At 40.3% G+C, this 22,784-nt stretch overlaps 1 protein-coding gene across 5 annotated transcripts in view; it reads left to right on the top strand.

Moving 5' to 3' along the window:
• The window catches only part of magi2b (membrane associated guanylate kinase, WW and PDZ domain containing 2b), a 194,455-nt gene that overhangs the window by 80,339 nt on the left and 91,332 nt on the right, over positions 1 to 22,784 (top strand). For all 5 annotated transcript variants that reach the window (XM_063000734.1, XM_063000732.1, XM_063000733.1 and 2 more), the window contains exon 3: positions 17,531 to 17,650. In XM_063000734.1, the coding sequence (XP_062856804.1) occupies positions 17,531 to 17,650 (120 nt within the window). The remainder of the gene's footprint in view (positions 1 to 17,530; positions 17,651 to 22,784) is intronic.

Here is a 22,784-nt window from a genome sequence, read left to right as displayed (position 1 = left end):
CTATGAGCTGGTTGGACATCCTCTTTCAACAGCAATGGGCAATAATATGGAGTTTGTCAACCCACTTAACCCTCTTTGCATCTAACAGCTTCCATCTTTCTGGAAAGGCTTTTTGCAAGATTTTAATGCATGTCTGTGGGAATTTGTGCCCATTCATATAAAAAAAAACAACAATTTGCTGTTCACTGGGGTTACGTTTAGGCCACTGGAGTCCCTCCTCACCAAACTCAACCATGTCTTCATACACAGAAGCTCTGTTATGCTGGAATTGAAAACGTTTGCCTCTAAGTTAATTTTAAACACCTGCTAATTGATTTTACACCTCTTTGCAACAAGTATGACTTGTGTATTATTTTATATTTATTCATTTCCCCAATCTAGTCGTACCCAGTCACCCCAGTAGTGTCTCCTTTACTGCTGCAGACTGTATCACACACAGAGAGTCACGTACTGCTCGCTATTATTCACCATCTCTGTGCAGGTGCCTTTAACAAGCCCACAGAGGCTGCAATTAAACAGCGATGAGGAATCCCTTCAGTCCATCCTCCCTCAGACACAACCAGTCGAGGCGGCACGGTGGCTAAGTGGGTAGCACTGTCGCCTCACAGCAAGAAGGTCCTGGGTTCGATCCCCAGGTAGGGCGGTCCAGGTCCTTTCTGTGTGTAGTTTGCATGTTCTCCCCGTGTCTGTGTGGGTTTACTCCTGGTGCTCCGGTTTCCTCCCACAGTCCAAAGACATCCAAGTGAGGTGAATTGGACATACTAAATTGTCCATGACTGTGTTTGATATAACCTTGTGAACTGATGAATCTTGTGTAATGAGTAACTACCGTTCCTGTCATGAATGTAACCAAAGTGTAAAACATGCTGTTAAAATCCTAATGAAGACGTCTGTGTAGGCACCTGATCGGCCAATAGCAGAGCAAAGATTTGAGCTCAAGAGCTTGAGATCCTAGCAGTGGTGGGCTAGCATGTTTTACCGCTGCTCCACCTCATCGCCCCTCGTCTACATACTTTTGGCCAAGTGTTTCCCTTTTAGGGAATATAGTCAATCTAGTTCTTCAGCGAGCTGTTAAAATAAGAGCTCCATCCAGAGCATATTTTAGTTCTCGGGTTGCAAAGATTTCATCCAAAAAGCTGTTTGTGGAGAACACTTCATATTAATCCAACCGCTGAACTTCATACATATTCATGCTGCTGATGCAAAGAGTCTCTTTTATGGTTCCTGTGTGTCATTTTCAGGCCTTTTGAGAAGCCGAGAGTGGCAGCTGCATGTGAACACAGGAAAGAACGCTCTGCTATTTCACGGCTGCCTGAAAACTGCCTCATCATAGTCTTTAGATAACTCCATGAGGCTTTTCATCTCCAGCCCTGAGTCAGGAGGATTTGTCGTGTCATATTAGAATTACAATGTATGAAAGGAGGAGAACATGAGGTGTCTGCAGAAGAGTCTACAGAAGAGTATAGAACTAAAATGTAGAGGTCGGCTAATATACAATCACGGCATGGTGGCCAAGTGGGTAGCACTGTCGCCTCACAGCAAGAAGGTCCTGGGTTCGATCCCCAGGTGGGGCAGCCCGGGTCCTTTCTGTGTGGAGTTTGCATGTTCTCCCCGTGCCTGCATGGGTTTCCTCCGGGTGCTCTGGTTTCCTCCCACAGTCCAAAGACATGCAAGTGAGGTGAATTGGAGATACAAAATTGTCCAAGACTGTGTTCGATATAACCTTGTGAACTGATGAATCTTGTGTAATGAGTAACTACCGTTCCTGTCATGAATGTAACCAAAAGTGTAAAACATGACGTTAAAATCCTAATAAACAAACAATAATATACAATCACTAAGTCAAGTCAAATGTATTTTATAGCGTTTTTTACAATAGACATTGTCTCAAAGCAACTTTGCAGAATCCAAGACCGACAGACCAAAAAACCCGTGTTGAGCAAGCCAAGGGTGACAGTGGCAAGGAAAAAACTTCTTAAAATTACAGGAAGGAACCTTGAGAGGAACCAGAATCAGCAGGGACCCATCCTCTGTGGGTGGCCTGGAGAATAATTTGAATAAATTGAATTTACACAAACCACACACACAAAATAATTTAAACTAAAACCAGAGAAAGGAATAAACAAGCAGTTTGAGTTCTTCATTATTTAATTCAGTCTGTGATAAAGTCAATAGTGAGTTCTGGACATTTTCAGTACTAACATGCCAGGTTCCCGTCATATCTAGCAGCAGCAGCATTGTTGGCACGGCAACCTCAGGTTGGTAAACAGGTTCCCATCAGAACCACCACGGAGTAAATGACAGTTAGTTAAAATGTGATATGAAATGATTAAGAGTAAAATGTCAGCTGTGCAGAGAGTAGCATGAGACTCCGGTAACCATACAGACATGTGAAAAAGTTAGGACACCCCATGAGAACCTTTGTCTTTTTTAACATATTTAAACATATGAACATTCAAGCTTCCTTTGAACAGTACTGAGCGATGCAGCTTATATAACTAAACAAAGAAAACACACACAAAAAAATTACTTTTAAACACAAGTTGTAAAATGTAAAGAACAAAAATGGAAATTGATTGTGAGAAAAAAGTTAGGACACCCTATGCCCTAATAGCTGGTATTCCCCCCTTAGCTAAAATATCTTTAATTAGACATTTCCTATAACCATCTACCAGTCTCTGACATTGACTGGGAGAACGTTTTTCCCACTCCTCCATGCAGAATTTCTTCAGCTGTGTGAGGTTTGAGGGGTTTCTTGCATGCACAGCCCGTTTCAAATCACATGACAATCACTATCACAGCATAACTAAAAGGAAGAACTAGCAGGCAACTACGTGGTTACTACACTTTTTGCTCTACTTGTGAAATGTTATTCGGCCAAATGGGTGTGGACGCTCACGCTGATTTAAGTTCAGGTGTTTTAGCCATGTCTGTGTTAGCAGGTGTATAAACAAGGCCCTGTCCTGTCCCTACATCAGTGGTTTTCAACCAGGGGGGCGTGGCCCACTAGGGGGTCTCAGCGGGCCCTGAGGTGGGTCTTGTTGCATTTGATTAAGAACAGTAAAAAATAATGACTCTTGATGGGACTGGAAAATCAATAGGCTGGAGCTGGGAAGATCTCTTGTGATGTTATAAATCTATTTTAAACCGCCTGTAGCATACCATGGGTCTTTGAGAATAAACATATTTGATTCACCCACCTCAAAAGTGCAAAGGTCAATGGTTGGGGACTATAAATTCTGAATCAGTTGTTGATGCAGATCCTGTTGAAGCAGACCCAGTTTTCCAGAAGTAAACTCATGACAACAGCCAAAGACAGGAAATACCAAGATTTATACCTTCATCATGGATTCATCGAATCTCCCATGAGCAACAAGACAGTATTTTTTATCATCCTTGCTAAATTCGTAAGAATAATATCATAACTCGTGTCAAGGGGGTCCCAGAACTTTTTTTTTTTTTTTTTAATTGTTTGTTTGTTTGTTTATTAGGATTTTAACATCATGTTTTACACTTTGGTTACATTCATGACAGGAACGGTAGTTACTCATTACACAAGATTCATCAGTTCACAAGGTTATATCAAACACAGGCCTGGACAATTTAGCATCTCCAATTCACCTCACTTGCACGTCTTTTGACTGTGGGAGGAAACCGGAGCACCCGGAGGAAACTCCACACAGAAATGACCCGGGCCGCCCCACCTGGGGATCGAACCCAGGACCTTCTTGCTGTGAGGCAACAGTGCTACCCACTTAGCTACCGTGTCGCCCAGTTTTAAAAGAGGGGGGACTAAGAAAAAACGTTAAGAACCACTGCCCTATATGACTGTGCCTCTGTTTACAAACTAATGCGTATTCAGTGGCATGAATTGGAATGCCACTTGTGAGCTGGGACTTCTAGTCCAACATCAGCATCTGCCTGACTGGAAAGTTGCTCTTTTAATTAAATGGGCACAAAATCTTCAAGAAAACCTTCCCAAAAGAGTGAAGTCTTTTATAATCGTAGCAAGCCGGTTATAAAAGGCAAGCCGTAGCCTAGTGGTTAAGGTACTGAACTAGTAATCAGAAGGTCGCTAGTTCAAGCCCCACCTCTGCCCGGTTGCTGCTTGAGCAAGGCCCTTAACCCTCAATTGCTCAGACTGTATCTGTAATGTAAGTCGCTTTGGATAAAGGCGTCTGCTAAATGCCAAAAATGTAAATGTAAATAACGCCCATAATAATAATAATGCCCATGTTTAAAATTGAATGTCCAGCAACCTTGCGGTTAGGCATCCACAAAGTTTTGGCTGTATTGTGTATAAATATGGTTGGATTTGTAACACCATCTAGACCTCTCCTGGAACTTAGACTTAATATTCAGCAGAACTAAAATCCGTCCATATTTAGGTACATTTTGAAGACTTTAGCAGAATCACATTGACAGGATGGTTTATTTGAATAATATTAGAATATTCCGGATCTGTAATACACCCCCCCCTGCTTTATATTACATAAGCTGCACATGCTGTCTTTCTTCCTCACATTTTATCTCTCACTTTTTACCGTTCATCACCCAGTCTCTCACTCTTCCGTTAGTAAATGTGAGATGAATTTTTGGATGTTTTGTGTCTTGCTTTTTATTATTCAGGACGTTGTCAGTACTTTAAAGCCACATTTCTGCTCGGTGTATTTTTTAGCCCCAGAGTGAAAATGGACTTTTCTTGTTCAGATTAAATAGGATGATAAAAAAAAACACCTTGACAGGCTGTGATTTCTTTCAGTGATGTAACACACTCTGAGTGTGTGTGTCTGCTGATAAAGCTGGAAACTATAGTTGCTTGGTGCTTAGAAGAATAATTTCAAAAGGATGGAGTCTTCTGTACCAGCATCTATCTAAGGTTGATCTGTATATGTATAATCTAATCTTTATAAATAGCTGTAAAAAGACAAAATCCCCCAACTTGTGATTCTTGCTCAACACCCATCATGATAAAGCACATCCTAATAGAATGCTCTAAATATGTTAAAGAAAGGCAACAAATAATTATACCTGGAACCATAAAAGAAATCCTTACACAAGAAAATACAAGAACAGTACTAATGCATCCTACAGCCATAAAAATGAAAAGTGGACTCAAAAAAACTATAAACAGACTCTATATCATACCATATGTATATAATACCTAGCATGCCATAAATAGCATACATATGTGCTAAATTTAGCATTAAATCCAAATAAAATATAATAAATACAATAATTAGCATTGATGTAATGACCATATGTAATTTTTTTCTCAGTATCTTTTTTAGAATAGGGGCGGCACGGTGGCTCAGTGGGTAGCACTGTCGCCTCACAGCAAGAAGGTCCAGCATTCAATTACAGGGTGGGGGGTCTGGGTCCTTTCTGTGTGTAGTTTTCATGTTCTCCTCGTGTCTGCGTGGGTTTCCTCCGGGAGTTCCGTTTTCCTCCCGCAGTCTAAAAACATGCAAGTGAGCTGAATTGAAGATACAAAATTGTCCATGACTGTGTGTGACATTAAACTTGTGTAATGATGAATCTTGTGTAACCAGTGATTACCTGTCCCGTCATGAATGTAGTAAAAGTGTGTAAAACATGATTATAAAATCCTTATAAATAAATAAACTTTATTAGAATATGTGGGTAGAAATGCTTAAGGCATGGTTGCCAGTAATCATATTCCAATATTCCAAGAATACTGCTACAATGGAATGTTACTGTAAAGTGGTGTATGTGACAAGAAGTGCATCAATTACGTTATATGACGTCCAAAACCCAGTTCTAGCTGGTTTAGACCAGTTCCTGTGTTCTAGCTAAGAAATCTCTGTTAACAGTGGAATCTTCCACAGTCCTACAAGGTCACAGTTTATATGTTTACTGATGGGAGTATAAAGGGTGATTATTTTCTTTCTGTCTTATTGCACTCCTTGAGTTTCCATGTGAGACTTTGTTGGTGTGAGCTTTATCTGCAGACAGGCCATTGTACGGCACCCCTGGAGCAGAGAGGGTTAAGAACCCTCAACCTTTCAGTTAGCCCAAAGCCCTACCCACTAGGCTACCACTGTCCCTAATGAGTGCAGTTTAGCTAGCCCTGTTTATCTGTTTACTGATGGCCTGGGGGTATAAAGGGTGGTTATTGTCTTATTGCACTCTTCGAGTTTCCATGTGAGACTTGGTTGGTGTGATCTTTCTCTGCAGACAAGAATAAAACTCTTTTGTACTCATAATCCTGAAGTATTTCATTAAGGAATTTCGAAGTTCCACCACAAATACAACCAGAAAATACAAGAAATTGTATTGTATAATGTATTTGCAGTGTTAAAAACAGCTTTTATAGGCTGAAGTGGCAAGCATTCAGCGTGACCTCCCCTAACACTTGAGCAAGAGCAGGAAGCTGACTCTCTTAAACCTAAATGGAATGGAACCGTAATTGATGTCATTGCTAAAACCTCTCAGTCTCTTCAAAAGAGTTTAGGATGTACTTAGTGCCAATGAAGGTCACACGAAATACTGACTTCTGACTGTAGAAGCTATTTTGCTCTGAAAAGTTTTGTTTTTTTTCATTTTGTGTACTGGTTTCTTGTATTATGTTTGTATCTTAATAAAAAGACTGGAAAATAAAAATGGACGGGCATTAAAATCTCTAAAACAACAAAGCTAGTGGTGGTCTAAGACTCTAGCACAGTTCTGTAACTTTTATTGATTACCTTTGTCATATATACATACACCAATCAGCCATAACATTAAAACCACCTCCTTGTTTCTACACTCAGTGTCCATTTTATCAGCTCCACTTATCATATAGAAGCACTGTGTAGTTCTACAATTACTGACTGTAGTACATCAGTTTCTCTGCATGATTTGTTAGCCCCCTTTCACCCTGTTCTTAAATGGTCAGGACCCCCACAGGACCACCACAGAGCAGGTATTATTTGGGTGGTGGATCATTCTCAGCACTGCAGTGACACTGACATGGTGGTGGTGTGTTAGTGTGTGTTGTGCTGGTATGAGTGGATAAGACACAGCAGCGCTGCTGGAGTTTTTAAACACCTCACTGTCACTGCCGGACTAAGAATAGTCCACCAACCAAAAATATATCCAGCCAGCAGCACCCCATGGGCAGTGTCCTGTGACCGCCGATGAAGGTCTAGAAGATGACCAACTCAAACAGCAGCAATAGATGAGCGATCGTCTCTGACTTTACATCTACAAGGTGGACCAACTAGGTAGGAGTGTCTAATAGAGTGGACAGTGAGTGGACACGGTATTTAAAAACTCCAGCAGCACTGCTGTGTCTGATCCACTCATACCAGCACAACACACACTAACACACCACCACCATGTCATTGTCACTGCAGTGCTGAGAATGATCCACCACCTAAATAATACCTGCGCTGTGGTGGTCCTGTGGGGGTCCTGACCATTGAAGAACAGGGTGAAAGCAGGCTGAAAAGGTATGTAGAGAAACAGATGGACTACAGTCAGTAATTGTAGAACTCAAAGTGCTTCTATATGGTAAGTGGAGCTGATAAAATGGACAGTGAGTGTAGAAACAAGGAGGTGGTTTTAATGTTATGGCTGATCGGTGTATACACATGGTATAGTACAACCAAATTCTTTCTTCGCATATCCCAGCTTGTTTGGAGGCTGGGGTCAGAGCGCAGGGTCAGCCACTGTACGGCGCCCCTGGAGCAGAGAGGGTTAAGAATCCTTAACCTTTTAGTCAACAGCCCAAAGTCCTACCCACTAGGCTACCACTGTAACCTAATGAGTGCAGTTAAGCTAGCCCTGTTTATCTGGACACCGAAAAGTCACCAGCTATAGTAAATCATAGCTACTAACATTGAATTAGAAGGCCATGCTACAAAATTGAATGACCTTTTATGAATGGCCATAAAGAACTTATTACGCCCAGCAGATCTATAATCATTGTATGTTGCTTCATATGTACAGTATTTATGACCCAACAGATGTGGTCATATTTTTTTGAAAACCCACAATTAACAATGAAACAATGATTCTAATGATTAGTGTTGCAGGGATAATCGACTCCAGACCTTTATGACACAAACACAAAGCTGTGCACTACGTTACTAAGTATGTGGACATGCCTCCTAATTATAGAGTTCAGGTCTTTCAGCCAGACTCAGTGCTAACTAGTTAATGAAATCAACTATATAAAAGAATTTTTTTTTGTTCCAACACAAAGTGAGGTACCTAGAAGTGATTTTTTAAATGCATTTTTTTCCTTTTTCTCCTGGTTGCGTTATGCTTCCTCTTTACTAGAGCTGACCCCCGCCCTGACTGAGGAGAGCAAGACTGTCACACACCCCCCTCCGACACGTGCGCAGTAGCCGACTGCATCTTTTCACCTGCACGAAACGAGTTTATATGCCGATCAGCTTTGTGCACGGAGAGCTACACCCTGATCAGCATTATTCCTCAACTCTGTGCATATGCCATCAACCAGCCAGCAGAGGTCTTACTTCGCTCAGTTATGAGGAGTCCCTACCCGGGTTAATCCTACTTTATGAACAACAGCCAATCGTTGGCAGATGGCTGGATGGCAGAGCTGAGATTTGATACGATGTATTCAAAATCCTAGCTCTGGTGTGTTAGCGTGTTTTACCGCTGCACCACCTGAGCGGCCTCATAGACATGATTTAACAAGTTTGATGTGAGGAAACCTCATATGCCTGAACACCTTTGGGATGAATTAGTACGTCCAACACAAGCCAGAGCTTCTTGTCCTACATCTGTGCCTGACCTCAGAAAAGCTTCGTTTATCAAATAGGCACAAATTTGCACAAACACATTTCAAAATTTTGTAGCCACCGTAGCATTGATTAGGCTGTTAGTGCAGGTGGGAGAAGGGGGAGGACTCCATATCAGTGCCCATGGGTATAAAATGGAATGTCCTTCAAGCACATGGTCAGGTGTCCAGCTTCAGTTGTATGTTTACCAAAAAGGACGGCCTGTTTTTTTGTGCAGCACAGAAACCCTCCAGTTATTTGATCATGGCTTGGTTTATTTTTCTCTGTGGATCTATTAGATGCTCTTTTTTATCCTTCCTGTCACTTTGGATGCCGTGTCACTGCAGTGAAGAGCTTGGTATTGGTATGCAGCATGCCACTGGCTATCTCGGTGGCAGCTGTAATTTACTTACAGGCATAATCGTGGCCATCCTTGTACAGAGCCGGTCCCTCTAGGGGATCCATTGACTAATTCTTAATTCCTGTAGGCAGTTTAAAGGCAAATAGTTGGCATGTGTTGCACACTAATCTGATTGCTTATAAGCAGTTGTGACAGGTGCGAGGGCATATTTATGATGCAATTACAGGACTTTAATACCAGACCATTGTTTGGGATGAAATGTGAGCAGAACGTGAGCAATTAGTTTGGCTACGATTATCATTCCTAAAAGCTCTGCGGCACAATTAGCAAACAGACAGGATTCGCAAAAACACCTGCAGTCGATAGATATCATTGTGTATTCTGTGGTAAACATTCCATGACTGAAGAGCTAACCGAAGCTTTCATCAACAAATGTGTTTGAAAATTTGTTTTAAGAAGGGGACATAGAAGGAAAATGGGGTTTAATTTGGACTCATGCGCAACCCCAGTAAATAACCCCTTTTATGTTGAATAAAGGCAGCATGTTGGCACAGCTGGTAGCTAGGAATCAATTCCACACAAAAACCTAGGTGCCCAATCCCCTTCCCCATCTGGTGAATTTCAGTTCCCTATAACAATTCTTTTACTGCTTGCACAATCCCAATCCTGGTCTAAAAGGGCTGCCGACTAGCACCCACCTACTACATAATGCATTTTTGGGCTGCAGTGCATTCTCATACAAAGCCGTATCATGCCCCTGTTTGTTCCTCCACTACCTGGGTTGACACCTTGACCAGACAGCAGTGGTTGCATTTTTGCCTTCCCTCCATTAACTCGCTCTTTCAGTCACACCCTCAAACCACTTGTGTTTGTTGTGTGCCTAGACAGGGTAGTAGCACCACTGAGGTTCAAACTCAAGATATTGAGCTCTTCACAGTGGTGGGCTAGAGTATTAGATCACTTTACCAACTGGGTTTTGCTTGTATGCAATGACATTGTTTGAGATAAAAATGCTCAACACCAACACCAACCTCACCCTTTGGTCAAATGTATATTAAGTAATGTATATTATGACCAAGGCCCTACCTAATTCACGACCGTAAAAATTGCGCCACAAACCGTGAAATGAGCCGTTTCCCATGTAATATGCAATTTGCTGTGTAATTCAAATTGTAAGGCTTGTATTTAGTGATTTAACATTTCTCATTTGCGTGTAAGGTAGTCCTAGTTGGTGTAACAGACTTTTCTGTGGTGTATTGTGCTGACAGTGTTTGATGTGTGTTTTCGTATTGAGTGCTTTTTGTCCCTTTGTGGATTCCATAATCAATGTAAAAGTGTGCTTCTCTACACATGCGATCATCTCTCTGTAGTCTGTGCTGCGCCTCAAAAGAACAAACCAGTAAAGTATTTTGCTCTCAATAGTTTGTCTATGTACAGAATTTCTTTCATTATAAACTAAGCATACTTTAAAGACGCTCGGTTACACTAGCAGGCGGTTAGACAAAATGTCCAAGATGTTGAAGTCTAAAGCGGCTAAATGCACTACTCAGAGTTTGGAAAACTCCCAACCAATTATGTAGACCTTTGGGGGGGGACACCTGGATAGCATTTTTGGTATGCACTTGATGCTTTTATCCAAAGTTACTTACAATCATGCCCAAATACAATCCAAGTAATTAATAACTAAGTGCCTTTCTCAGGAACTTCTGGACTACTAGTCCAGTACCTTAACCACTGAGCTTCCACTGCTTGAAAAAAAGCTAAATAGATTGCAGCAATTGTTGATTAACACACTGTTGATCATAAAATCATTCAAATGACTTTTGGTTTGTCACGTGAGACATGATTTATGTTTTTTAAGACACTTTAAAAGGAACGTGGTATATTTTTTACAAGCTGCTCATAAAGCAGTAGGTTTGAACATTGGATTGTGATTTTGCATTGGCAGTGGAAGCTCAGCAATTAAGGTACTAAAATAGTGGTCAGAAGGTTGCCAGTTCATGCCCGGCCACCACCAAGTTGCCACTGCTTGGTCCTTATAACCCTCAATTGCTCAAATCGTATTCAGTCATAATTGTAAGTCACTGCTAAATGCAGCAAATGTACAATTTAAGGTAATTTTTTTATATTGGGATGCGCTAAATCGGGAGGAAAAATGGGGAGAAAAATGCATTAAAAAAAACCATTTGTATACTTTGTCCTTTTGAATTTCTTATGTGTATGAAAAATACATTTTCTGCTACACATTGTCCATTTTTTTTTAACACAGTAACCCTGGGCTGCATACATTTCGAGTTTTTTTGATTAGCATAGCCCCTGTAGCTGCTCTAGTTTTGTTTACAACATAATATATTTCATTCTAACTTTACAAAACTCATAAATGTTGATCACCAGAGGACATATTTAGAGATGAGTTTCATTGAAGTAGAGGTAGTGTAGTGAAGTGAAGAGGAGTTAAGACAGAACAGCACACACTGGTATTCAGAACACAGATTATGGAAATTTTAGGATGTAAGCGCTGCTCTGACACTTGCTGGTGGGTTTTCCAAATGACTAAATGTTATTCTGTTTACTCATGATTGACAGCTTAATGCTTTTCCACCATAATATTTACCAGTATAGAGAACTGAATGTGTTGTACTCTGGTTTATTAACCACTTACACTTTCACAGATTTGTGGTTGAATAAAGCTGAGGAGTTTTGTGTGGAGTGTTGGAACATGTGGAACATGTGGAACATGTGGAGATGTGACAGTTCATTGCTTATTGTTTTCTGTATAGGGTTTGTTCCTGCTGTTTTCTGGTCATTCTGCAACTCCTTTTAAGTAAGGGCAGCTGTAGCCTAGCGGTTAAGGTACTGGTCCAGTAATCAGATGGTTGCCGATACAAGCCTCACCACTGCCAGGTTGCCACTGTTGGGCCTTTAACCTTAACAATTGCTTAGACTGTATACTGTCACAACTGTAGGTAGCTTTGAATAAAATGTCTGCTAAATGCTGAAAATGTGACTGTGTGCTACTTTCCGACCTTCATAATTATTAGCCTGAGAAAATGTTGTGACATCTTGTTTGCACCAGTCCCGGACAAATATGTAGTTCTTTGGACTTTTTACTCACAGATTAATCAATTTTACACTTTTAATTCACTGACTGATTTTTTGTCTGATTATTTATTTATTATTTTTTGCTTATGAATAAATATTTGTTTATTCATATTTAAAAAGGGCAAAATAATAAGAATATTACCTGATATACTGGAAGTACATTGGATTAAAAAGTATTCAGACCCATTGCTGTGTCTTTTGGTCAATTTTGGTCAGGTCCTTTAGTTTGCTTTTATTACTTATGAGACATTTCTACAAGTCAAGTGGAGTCCACCTTTTGCAATTTAAATTGATTGTTTTGGAAAGACAAGGGCCCACAATTTACACTGCATTGTCTGGTTTGTGTCACATGCAAACTGAGACTAAGGCATTAGTCCACGTTTTAATATGCCAGTGCCCTAAAGCATACACCCAAAACAACAATTAGGACTTACATGTATTTTGTAGAGAAACCAGTCTTTTAATTCCTGGAACATCATCTCAGTTCAAGCTCCACCACCAATTATTTGCCTTTTTTGGGCCCCTGAACAAGGACATTAGTGACCCTTAATCGCTAGCGTTGCATTCTGTCGCATTTGTAAGTTTTGGTTTTTAAAGCTAAATTTTAAAAATGCTTCATGTGTAGTTATACTTAGTAGTGACCTGATAAAATCAGATTCCAATATGTAAAACACATAGTAGTGTGCTTTGGAGATTTGATTCTGCCTCTGAATGAAAAATAAGCATGAGTATTATTTATCAGACGTCTAACAGAAGTTTTTTATGGCTAAGCCTGACCAGCTTGCACAGAGCCCTGACCTTTATTCAACTTCAGGGCTGAATCTTACTAAGTAGAAATAATTAGAAGAATGTAGAATGCTCTAGCAGCAGCCCTATAAATAGCATTTCTTATGAATGTTGTGTCTTCGTGTTGAGTGTTGACAGACATCAGGGAGCATGTGAACACTGCATTCCCTTTACAGATTAGGATGAAATGTTAATACACACAGCAAACAAAATGCTGCGGCTCTGTAGATACTGAATCAGTTGGGATTGTATATACAGTATATAATATGTTCACATATCATTTTGCTTTTACTAAATTCCTTTTATCTCTAATAGCATAGCTGCTATTGAGAGGCAGAATCGATGTGTTACTAAATTAGCTATTGATTGGCTTGCATATTTATTTTTGGTCAATTTCAATTCAATTTCAGTTTTTTCAATATGTAAATTTTCTTCCAAAAAAGCTTAATAGCATTTTTTTCTTGAGCAATTTCACTCTATTTCATGTACATGTAATGTAAATATGATTTCGCTTCATCATTCAATCCCGGCTCGGTCAGAAGCTGCAGGGTTTTGTGTAATCATGTTGCTCTGATTACAGGATGCCTGTTGTTATTGATTATGATAATTATACTTCTCTGAAGCCCTGTAATGGCATATATCTGCTCATGCTGTGTTCTTTTAAAAAATCCCATCCTTCATTTCCACACCCTACTCAAACTTCCTACAAACATTTCCGGATATGTCTCAAGAGTTCTATATTATCATGTCTCATCTTCCAGATTTAGAAATGACTTTTTTATTGTGGCAGTTTTGAGATTTTATTTTTATCTACCTAATGTCTTTTTCTTAGGTGAGTAAGTATTTGGAACAGGCGCTCAAGTAGTGCAGTATTACTTTAGTGGTATATTACGTCTACACAGACATGAGTGACTGTGTCTGGGGGATGGCTGCAAAACTGCAATGGATCGGCATTGTGTCCGGGTTATTCAAGCCTTATGCCTTAGTGTTTCCTTGTAAAACCGAACCCAGCGTAACCCTGACCAGGATAAAGCGGCTGAAAAAAATTGAAAAAAAGATATAATTGGAAAACACACTTTGTTTTGAAACACCTTACACAAATTTGCTTTTATAAGTTTATTTAATAATGACAGAATCTGTTGGGTCACTTCTACAACCCCAAATCAGAAAGTTGGGACAGCATGGAAAATGCAAATAATAAAAAGTTTCTTACATTTACTTATACCAAGTATCATTTGTGCATGTAACTCTGTATTGTAGTGCTTGACAAAGGTTTGCTAAAGTAATTCCTTACCAATGTGGTTATATCAGCTATTGTTGAGTGGCGGTTCTTGATGCAATGCCATCTGAGAGATCGAAGACCACGGGCATTCAGCTTAAGCTTGCGCCATTGGTCTTTACACACTAAAATTCCTCCCGATTCCTTAAATGGTTTAATGATATTATGCACTGTAGAGGGAGAAATATGCAAATCCCTTCCTAGGAGTTCCGGTTTCCAAAATTGTCCATAACTGTGTTTGGAGATCATCTGATCATCTTTGCTCATCAAAGACTCAGCCTTTCCTGGAGGCTGCTTTTGTACCAAACCATGATTACAATCACCTGTTGACATCACCTGTTTGGAATCACATCATTATTTGGTTTTTTCACCTCATTACTAGCCCTAAATTGCCTCGTCCCAACTTCTGAAATGCAGGAATGGAGGTATATTAACAAATGAAATGAAGTTGAGCAGACAAACTTGAAATATCTCAGGTTTATAACTGTCTGCAATCAAAGTCTGCAATAAAAGTCAAAGTAAATGTAAGGAACACTGCATTTTTATTTTATTTGCATCTCCCATACTGTCCCAACTTTTTCTGATTTGGGGTTGTAATATTCAGTTACGTTTATCCACCTCACAGTATAAAACAGGGTACAGTACATCTGTGTGTTACATTCACTTGGTAAAACTTGCTGAAGGTAAAAATGCTCCATTCTGAAAAATATTTTTAAACTACAAATCCCAAATGTTTAAGAGTACGTTTTTATGATCCTTCATTGATGACATTTGCTAGGACTCAGACATTTGAGTACTCATGTGCATCCCTAATGAATAAACATAGAGAATATTAACCTTCATTTAAAGTTAATTTACTGCATTCATTTATTATTTAAAAAAACCCTTAATAAATTAGATTTGTAGAAATGGGTTGTCTAAATTATTAATAAATTAGTAAATTGACAAATTCCCATTTACATGTAATTCTTAATAAGTGTAGTCCCATTATACAAACTAGTGCTTAATTATTTAGATACTTTAGATAATTAGATATTTACTTACTTGTGCCCATTTCTGCTGCATACACAGACAATAACTGGAACCCTCAGTAAAGATGAATAGAAGCATTAAACATAACTGAGGATAGATTTTAAATAAGTATTTAAAAATATATATAAGAAATGTATGAGAAAATTAATCTTCATTTAAAGTTCATGGCAGGTCTGGTTTCACTTGAAAACAGTGGGCACAAGGCAGGCATACCTTGGACGGGGAGCCAGTTCATCGTTTGGCCCTGGCTTTCTCCCCACAGACATGGTCAATTCCTATTATGCTAGCTCGCCACTGCTGAGATCCGGGTATGAATCACAGCAGTGCTGTCAGCCAACTGGGCATCTACACAGGCATTATAAGCTATGTCTGGGGACGGGGCAGGGGTAGGTATAGCAAGAAAGCAAAGAAAAAAATCAGTGTTGAATGTACTCTACCCATAGGAAAGTTTACATTACATGAGAAACCATCATGCTCTTGTGGTTAAGCTAGAGATAGAGATGTTTTGAGAATTTCCAGAGGATGGAAGAAGGGTGCTAAAGATGGAGTCATCAGTCAGGAGGGGGAGAAAAGGGGCAAAAAGGAGGTTTATGATTGCAGTGAGGGAGGACATGGCTGTTGTGGATGTTTAGGACATGTAGAAGACTATTAATCTTTATTTAAAGTTTATGTATTTAATTTTTTTAATGATTTCATTTCGGGTTAGGGTCATGATGGATCTGGTTTTTACTGGATAACAGTGGGCACAGAGCAGGCCAATTTATCGCTTGGCTCTGGCTTTCCTCCCACAGACATGGTTGACTCCTATTATGCGGAGATCCGGGTATGAATCACAGCAGTGCTATCAGCCGGCTGAGTATCTACATAGACGTGATTAGCTATGTCTGGGGGTGGGGCAGGGGGGGATATAGCAAGAAAGCAAAGAAAGAATTCAGTGTTGAATGTACTGGATCCTTAAGAAAGTAGATGGCATTACATGAGAAACTATCATGCTGTAGTGGTAAAGCTAGAGATTGAGATGTTTTAAGAATGTCTGAAGGACGGATGAAGGGTGCTGAAGATGGAGCTGTCAGGCAGGAGGAGGAGAGAAGGGCCAAAGAGGAGGTTTATGGATGCGGTGAGGGAGGACATGCAGGGAGTTGATGTGACTGGCTGCGACTTCTAATAGGAGCAGCTGAAAGAGGAAGAAAAAGAAGGATTTGGAATGTCTTGTTTTAAATTTAAGGCAGCACTGTTACATATTCATGAACACACACATACACCCATCAGCCATAACATTAAAACCACCTCCTTGTTTCTACACTCACTGTCCACTTTATCAGCTCCACTTACCATATAGAAGCAATTTGAAATTCTATAATTACTGACTGTAGTCTATCTGTTTCTCTACATACCTTTTTAGTCTGCTTTCACCCTGTTCTTCACTGGTCAGGACCCCCACAGGACCACTACAGAGCGGGCATTATTTAGGTGTTGGATCATTCTCAGCACTGCAGTGACACTGACATGGTGGTGGTGTGTTAGTGTGTGTTGTGCTGGTATGAGTGGATCAGACACAGCAGCGCTGCTGGAGTTTTTAAATACCGTGTCCACTCACTGGTCCACCTTGTGAATGTGAAGTCAGAGACGATCGCTTATCTATAGCTGCTGTTTCAGTTGGTCATCTTCCAGACCCTTAGGATGCTGCCCACGGGGTGCTGTTGGCTGGATATATTTGGTTGGTGGACTATTCTCAGTCCAGCAGTGAGAGTGAGGTGTTTAAAAACTCCATCAGCGCTGCTGTGTCTTATCCACTCATACCAGCACAACGCACACTAACACACCACCACCATGTCAGTGTCACTGCAGTGCTGAGAATGACCCACCACCTAAATAATACCTGCTCTGTGGTGGTCCTGTGAGAGTCCTGACTATTGAAGAACAGCATGAAAGGGGGCTAACAAAGCATGCAGAGAAACAGATGGACTACAGTCAGTAATTGTAGAACTATAAAGTGCTTCTATATGGTAAGTGGAGCTGATAAAATGGACAGTGAGAGTAGAAACAGGTGGTTGTAATGTTATGCCTAATCAGTGTACATAGCCTTATAGTAGCTGGTGATCACCATATTTCATGCCAATCAAAAACAGTTCTTTTTTTTATTTGTGGTGTAACTATTAAATAATATGTCATTAGCGCAGGTTTTCCTAATGAAATCTACATTTTCTCTGTCACCAGGTACCACGCGGCAGCCAAAAGAAGGTGAAGTGCCGGGTGTGGACTACAACTTTGTGAGCGTTGACCGGTTTATGGAATTAGAGAAAAGTGGGGCCTTACTAGAGAGTGGAACATATGAAGGTTAGTACAGAGCACTTCTTGGACAATCGTTAACATTTACTGTCTGGCTAAAAGTATTTGGACACGCCTACAATTTTTATGTTTAGGTTTGTCAGCTATACCAGGTGTATCATGTTGCTTTTTTCTATACACATAGCAATATCTATTAAGGCATGGTGTGCAGGAACTTCAGTGGCCCGGGCGAAGCTCTGGCCTCAACTCCACTGAACACTGAAAGTTCTCGCCCAACATCAGTGCCTGACCGTACAAATGCACTTAAGCACAAATTCCCAGAGGAACTGTCAAACCTTTTTGTGGAAAGCTCTCCTGAAAGAATGTACAGTGTTGTAGCCACATTGAGTGTGGGACAACTTTTTGTCAGTGCCCATGATTTTGGACTAAGATGTCCAACAAACTCATGTCATGTGTTCACATACATTTGCCAATATGGTGTTTTTACTTGTTTAACAACCAAAACCTTTAGAGATTTAGTTACTAATTTATGGTCTAAAAACAATAAGTATGTTAAGAAGGTTTTGCTTCTGACTGTACTGATGGTTTAGTACCATTCATTATTTTATTAATTTATTAATTCATTCATTTATTGTCTGTTTTACCACGTTGGGTGTAATTCATTTGGTGAAACACACACACACACACACACATATTCACACACTAGGGCAGTTTCTAGTATAAACCAATACGGGGCGGCATTGTGGCTCAGTTGGTAGCACTGTTGCTTCACAGCGAGAAGGTCCAGGGTTAGATGCCCAGTCCTTTCTGTGTGGAGTTTGCATGTTCTCCCCGTGTCTGCGTGGGTTTCCTCTGGGCGTTCCGGTTTTCAAAATTGTCCATAACTGTGTTTGACATTAAACTTGAACTGATGAATCTTGTGTAACCAGTAACCTGTCCTGTCATGAATGTAACCAACGTGTGTAAAATGTTTTGTGAAACATGATGTTAAAATCCTAATAAATAAATTCAGTAAATAAATAAACCCATACAGAGTGGTGAGCATGCAAACTCCATACACAAAGAACCCTGGCCACCCTGCCGGGCAACTAAACACAGGCCCTTCTTGCTGTGAGGCGACAGCGCTCCCCACTGCATTACCGTGCTACCCGCTTTTGTACCATCCAAACAGAACAAGTGTGTTCCTTTGTGGGAATGATAACAAAAACACCCTAACAAAGCCTACAGTTAAAGTCAAAGTACATACACTTGTAAGGGACAAATATGCTATTGCAGGGTGCTCAGGTCATGTAGTGGCATATTTTGCTAGCTTGAATTTCCAGCGGTGTATACAGACATGATTGGGTATGACTGGGAGAAAGGGTTGCTGAGGATCCCCACAATGTATTGGCATCCTCTCCGGGCTGTGTTACTGCAATGTGTAATGTGGTGGTAAAAACATGAAAATTAAATGAAAGAGTTTTACATGTCATAATATAATTAGCTTAAGCTCATGATTCACTTTTTAAACTTCTGTTACAGTCATAAAAATATCATCCATATGAGCAACACTAATGGATTATACAGTATTTCATTTTTTAACAAAAAGACATCTAGCTAACTTTATGTACTGTAGAATATACAAAGTACACTGTACGACCAAATGTATTTGGACACCTGACCATAGGCTTGTGGGACATCCCATTTTATTAACAAAACATATTGTAGCTAAGACTGTCCATTTCTCCAGCACACGAGTAACAATGATCTATGTCACTTTTAGATATACACTATATAGCCAAAAGTATTTGGACATCTGACCATAAGCTTGTTGGACATTTGATTTTATAAACAAAACATATTGTTGCTAAGACTGTCCATTTCTCCAGCACACATGAGTAACAATAATTATGTCATTTTTGGATATACACTATATATGATCATGACCTAGTTGGACACCCCATTTCAAAAACAAATTTTATTAAAATAAAGTGACCCCTATGATCTTTTCAGAAAAGCCTTTTCACAAGACTTTAAAGCAGGGGTGCCCACACTTTCATGGCTTGAGATCTACTATTTCAGTCGACAGGTCATCGCGATCTACTTTTCGTACGTATTGGGCACCACTTCTTTTAAGTATGTCTTGGGGAATCTGTGCCCATTCAGTCAAAAGGGTAATCCCTTTTTGACTGAATGGGCACAGATTCTTCCAGATGGGCTCTGGCTGGGCTCTGAAGTTGGTCAGGAAAGCCTTGATTGAGGTTCCAGTTCATTCCAAAGCTGTTCAGTGGGGCTGAGGTCAGGGCTTTGTGAAGGCCACTGAAGTTTCTTCAAATCAAGCTTTAAATCAGGAACAGGAAACTACCATACCTAACTGTTGCTGCAAAGTTTTTTAACTTTGTTTTCTTTTCTTTATATAACTGGTTTATTTTACCTGTTGTGGCTGAAATGGGTGTATTAAAAAATGTTGTACAAAATATGCCCTAAAATAGGGTCACTGTTTAAAAAAGATTAAGAATTGCTGCCCTAACAGAAAGATAATTTTGGCATTGTTGAATTTGGACCCACAATAAGTTCAGTCCCACTCAGGTGGATAGCTGGTGTGTTCTTATTAAAGTAGGTTATCTTGTTATATAAATAGAACACAGTTTAGATCTGCTGCACCTAGAATAAATGTTTTTGTGACTTAATGTTTTTATAAGGCATCGTGTGGAAAGTACACACTCCATTTTTCTCAGATGTTCCATATCATACAAGGATATTTGAACCCCCTAAATTTATATTTTTTTATCATATAACCTAATTTCGAGCAATATCTGTATCAGCTGGTACATTTTTAATCCATTACTGGACTGTTCAGGTTAAATCAGGACACGTCGCCGCTCAGGTGGTGCAGCGGTAAAAACACACGCTGGAACCAGAACTGGGTTCTCGAATACATCATATCGAGTCCCTGCCTGCCGACTGGGCTGTACAGCCACATGAACAACGATTGGCCAGTTGTTCAGATAGGGGTGGGATTAGGCCGGATAGGGTCTCTCTCATAACTAATGCAATTACAACCTCTGCTGGCTGATTGATGGCGCCTGCACAGAGATGAGAAAAAAGTGCTGTCAGGGTGTGTCTCTCTGTACACAGTGCTGAGCTGCACTGCACTCGTCAAAATGTAGGTGACAAGATGCATACGGCTTGCTGCCCACGTGTAGCTTCGTTCTCCTCAATCAGCGGGGATCAGCATTGGTGGAGAGAAAGCATGACGCAATCGGGCAATTGGACGCGCTAAAAAGGGAGAAAAAGGGGAGAAAATGCATAAACAAAATAAAAAAATCAGGACACGTCCAGTTCTGTCTACATTGTCTTGATTAGATCCCATTTCACTGAATTTTATTCTTCTCTGTCTGTATTTCTGGGTCAGCGTATATAACTGAACTCAGACTTTTGCTAACATCTCTGCGCCTCAGCATCCGTCTGTTGCTCTCCCAACAGACCTGCAAATGAGTTCAGAAGCCCTTGTCTCTTTCACATACACACGAACTCAACTTTTAATGATTAAACAGATTCTCTTTGATACACACGACTTCTTTTCAATCTTAAATATAAAGGTTTGGGTGACGGTGATAGAGGTCACCTTAATAACAAACATCACATGCACCGTGATAAGAAGGAGGAGGACAGGGGTATTAAAAACATGATTGAAATTTTGCTGTAAAAGTCATGCTGCATACTAAGCAGTTCTTACTGCATGACTTGTCTTCTGATCTTCTTCTGTGAAAATTCCATCACACAAACTCCATCACTAAGACCAGAAAAGTATTTGGACACCTGACCATGAGCAAATGGTATTAAAATACAAGAGTGACCTTTGTGTGATCTCTTTAGCTATAACAACAGCCACTCTTCTGGGAAGGCCTCTCACAAGACTTTGAAGTATGTCTGCGGGACTTTGTGCCCAATCAGTTATAAAAGCATTTGTATGGCTGGGCACTGCTGCTGGTGTTCCAGTTCATTCAAAAGCTGTTCAGTGGGGGCTGAGGTCAGAACACTGAACAGGCCACTGGTATTTCTTCAAATCGAGCTTTTCTTCATGTCTTCATAGATGTTTCATTGTGCACAACAGAAAAGGGCCTTCCCTAAACTGTCTCTGCAAAGTTGGAAGCATATAATTTCCATTATATACACTGATCAGCCATAACATTAAAACCACCTCCTTGTTTCTACACTTACTGTCCATTTTATCAGCTCCACTTATCATATAGGAGCACTTTGTAGTTCTACAATTACTGACTGTAGTCCATTTGTTTCTCTACATACTTTTTTAACCTGCTTTCACCCTGTTCTTCAATAGTCAAGACCACCACAGAGCAGGTATTATTTGGGTGGTGGATCATTCTCAGCACTTCAGTGACACTGACATGGTGGTGGTGTGTTAGTGTGTGTTGTGCTGGTATGAGTGGATCAGACACAGCAGCACTGCTGGAGTTTTTAAATACTGTGTCTACTCACTGTCCACTCTATTAGACACTCCTACCTAGTTGGTCCACCTTGTAGATGTAAAGTCAAAGACGATTGCTCAATCGCTCATCTGTTGCTGCTGTGTGAGTTGGTCATCTTCTAGACCTTCATCAGTGGTCACAGGACGCTGCCCACAGGGCATTGTTGGCTGGATTTTTTGGTTGGTGGACTATTCTCAGTCCAGCAGTGACAGTGAAGTGTTTAAAAACTTCATCAGCATTGCTGTGTCTGATCCACTCATACCAGCACAACACACACTAACACACCACCACCATGTCAGTGTCACTGCAGTGCTGAGAATGATCCACCACCCAAATAATACCTGCTCTGTAGTGGTCCGGTGGGGGTCCTGACCATTGAAGAACAGGGTGAAAGCAGGCTAAAAAAGTATGTAGAGAAATAGATGGACAGTCAGTTATTGTAGAACTACAAAGTGCTTCTATATGGTAAGTGGAGCTGATAAAATGGACAGTGAGTGTATAAACAAGGAGGTGGTTTTATTGTTATGGCTGATCGGTGTAATTGATTTATTGTTGTTGTGGCTGAAACACATGAATTGGAATGGTGTCCTAATACTTTTATCTATGTAGTGTATCTTTATAATCAGTCCTCTGTGGACGTGTTCCAAATCGCACAATCTGTTGCCTACATAAGGCCAAATAAACACCATTACAGATTTGGTTTTTCAATC

Source organism: Trichomycterus rosablanca, chromosome 8 (assembly GCF_030014385.1).
Source record: "Trichomycterus rosablanca isolate fTriRos1 chromosome 8, fTriRos1.hap1, whole genome shotgun sequence".
Classification (NCBI taxonomy): domain Eukaryota; kingdom Metazoa; phylum Chordata; class Actinopteri; order Siluriformes; family Trichomycteridae; genus Trichomycterus; species Trichomycterus rosablanca.
The sequence above is the reverse complement of the archived record's forward strand: the minus strand, read 5'-3'. Positions and strand labels throughout refer to the sequence as shown.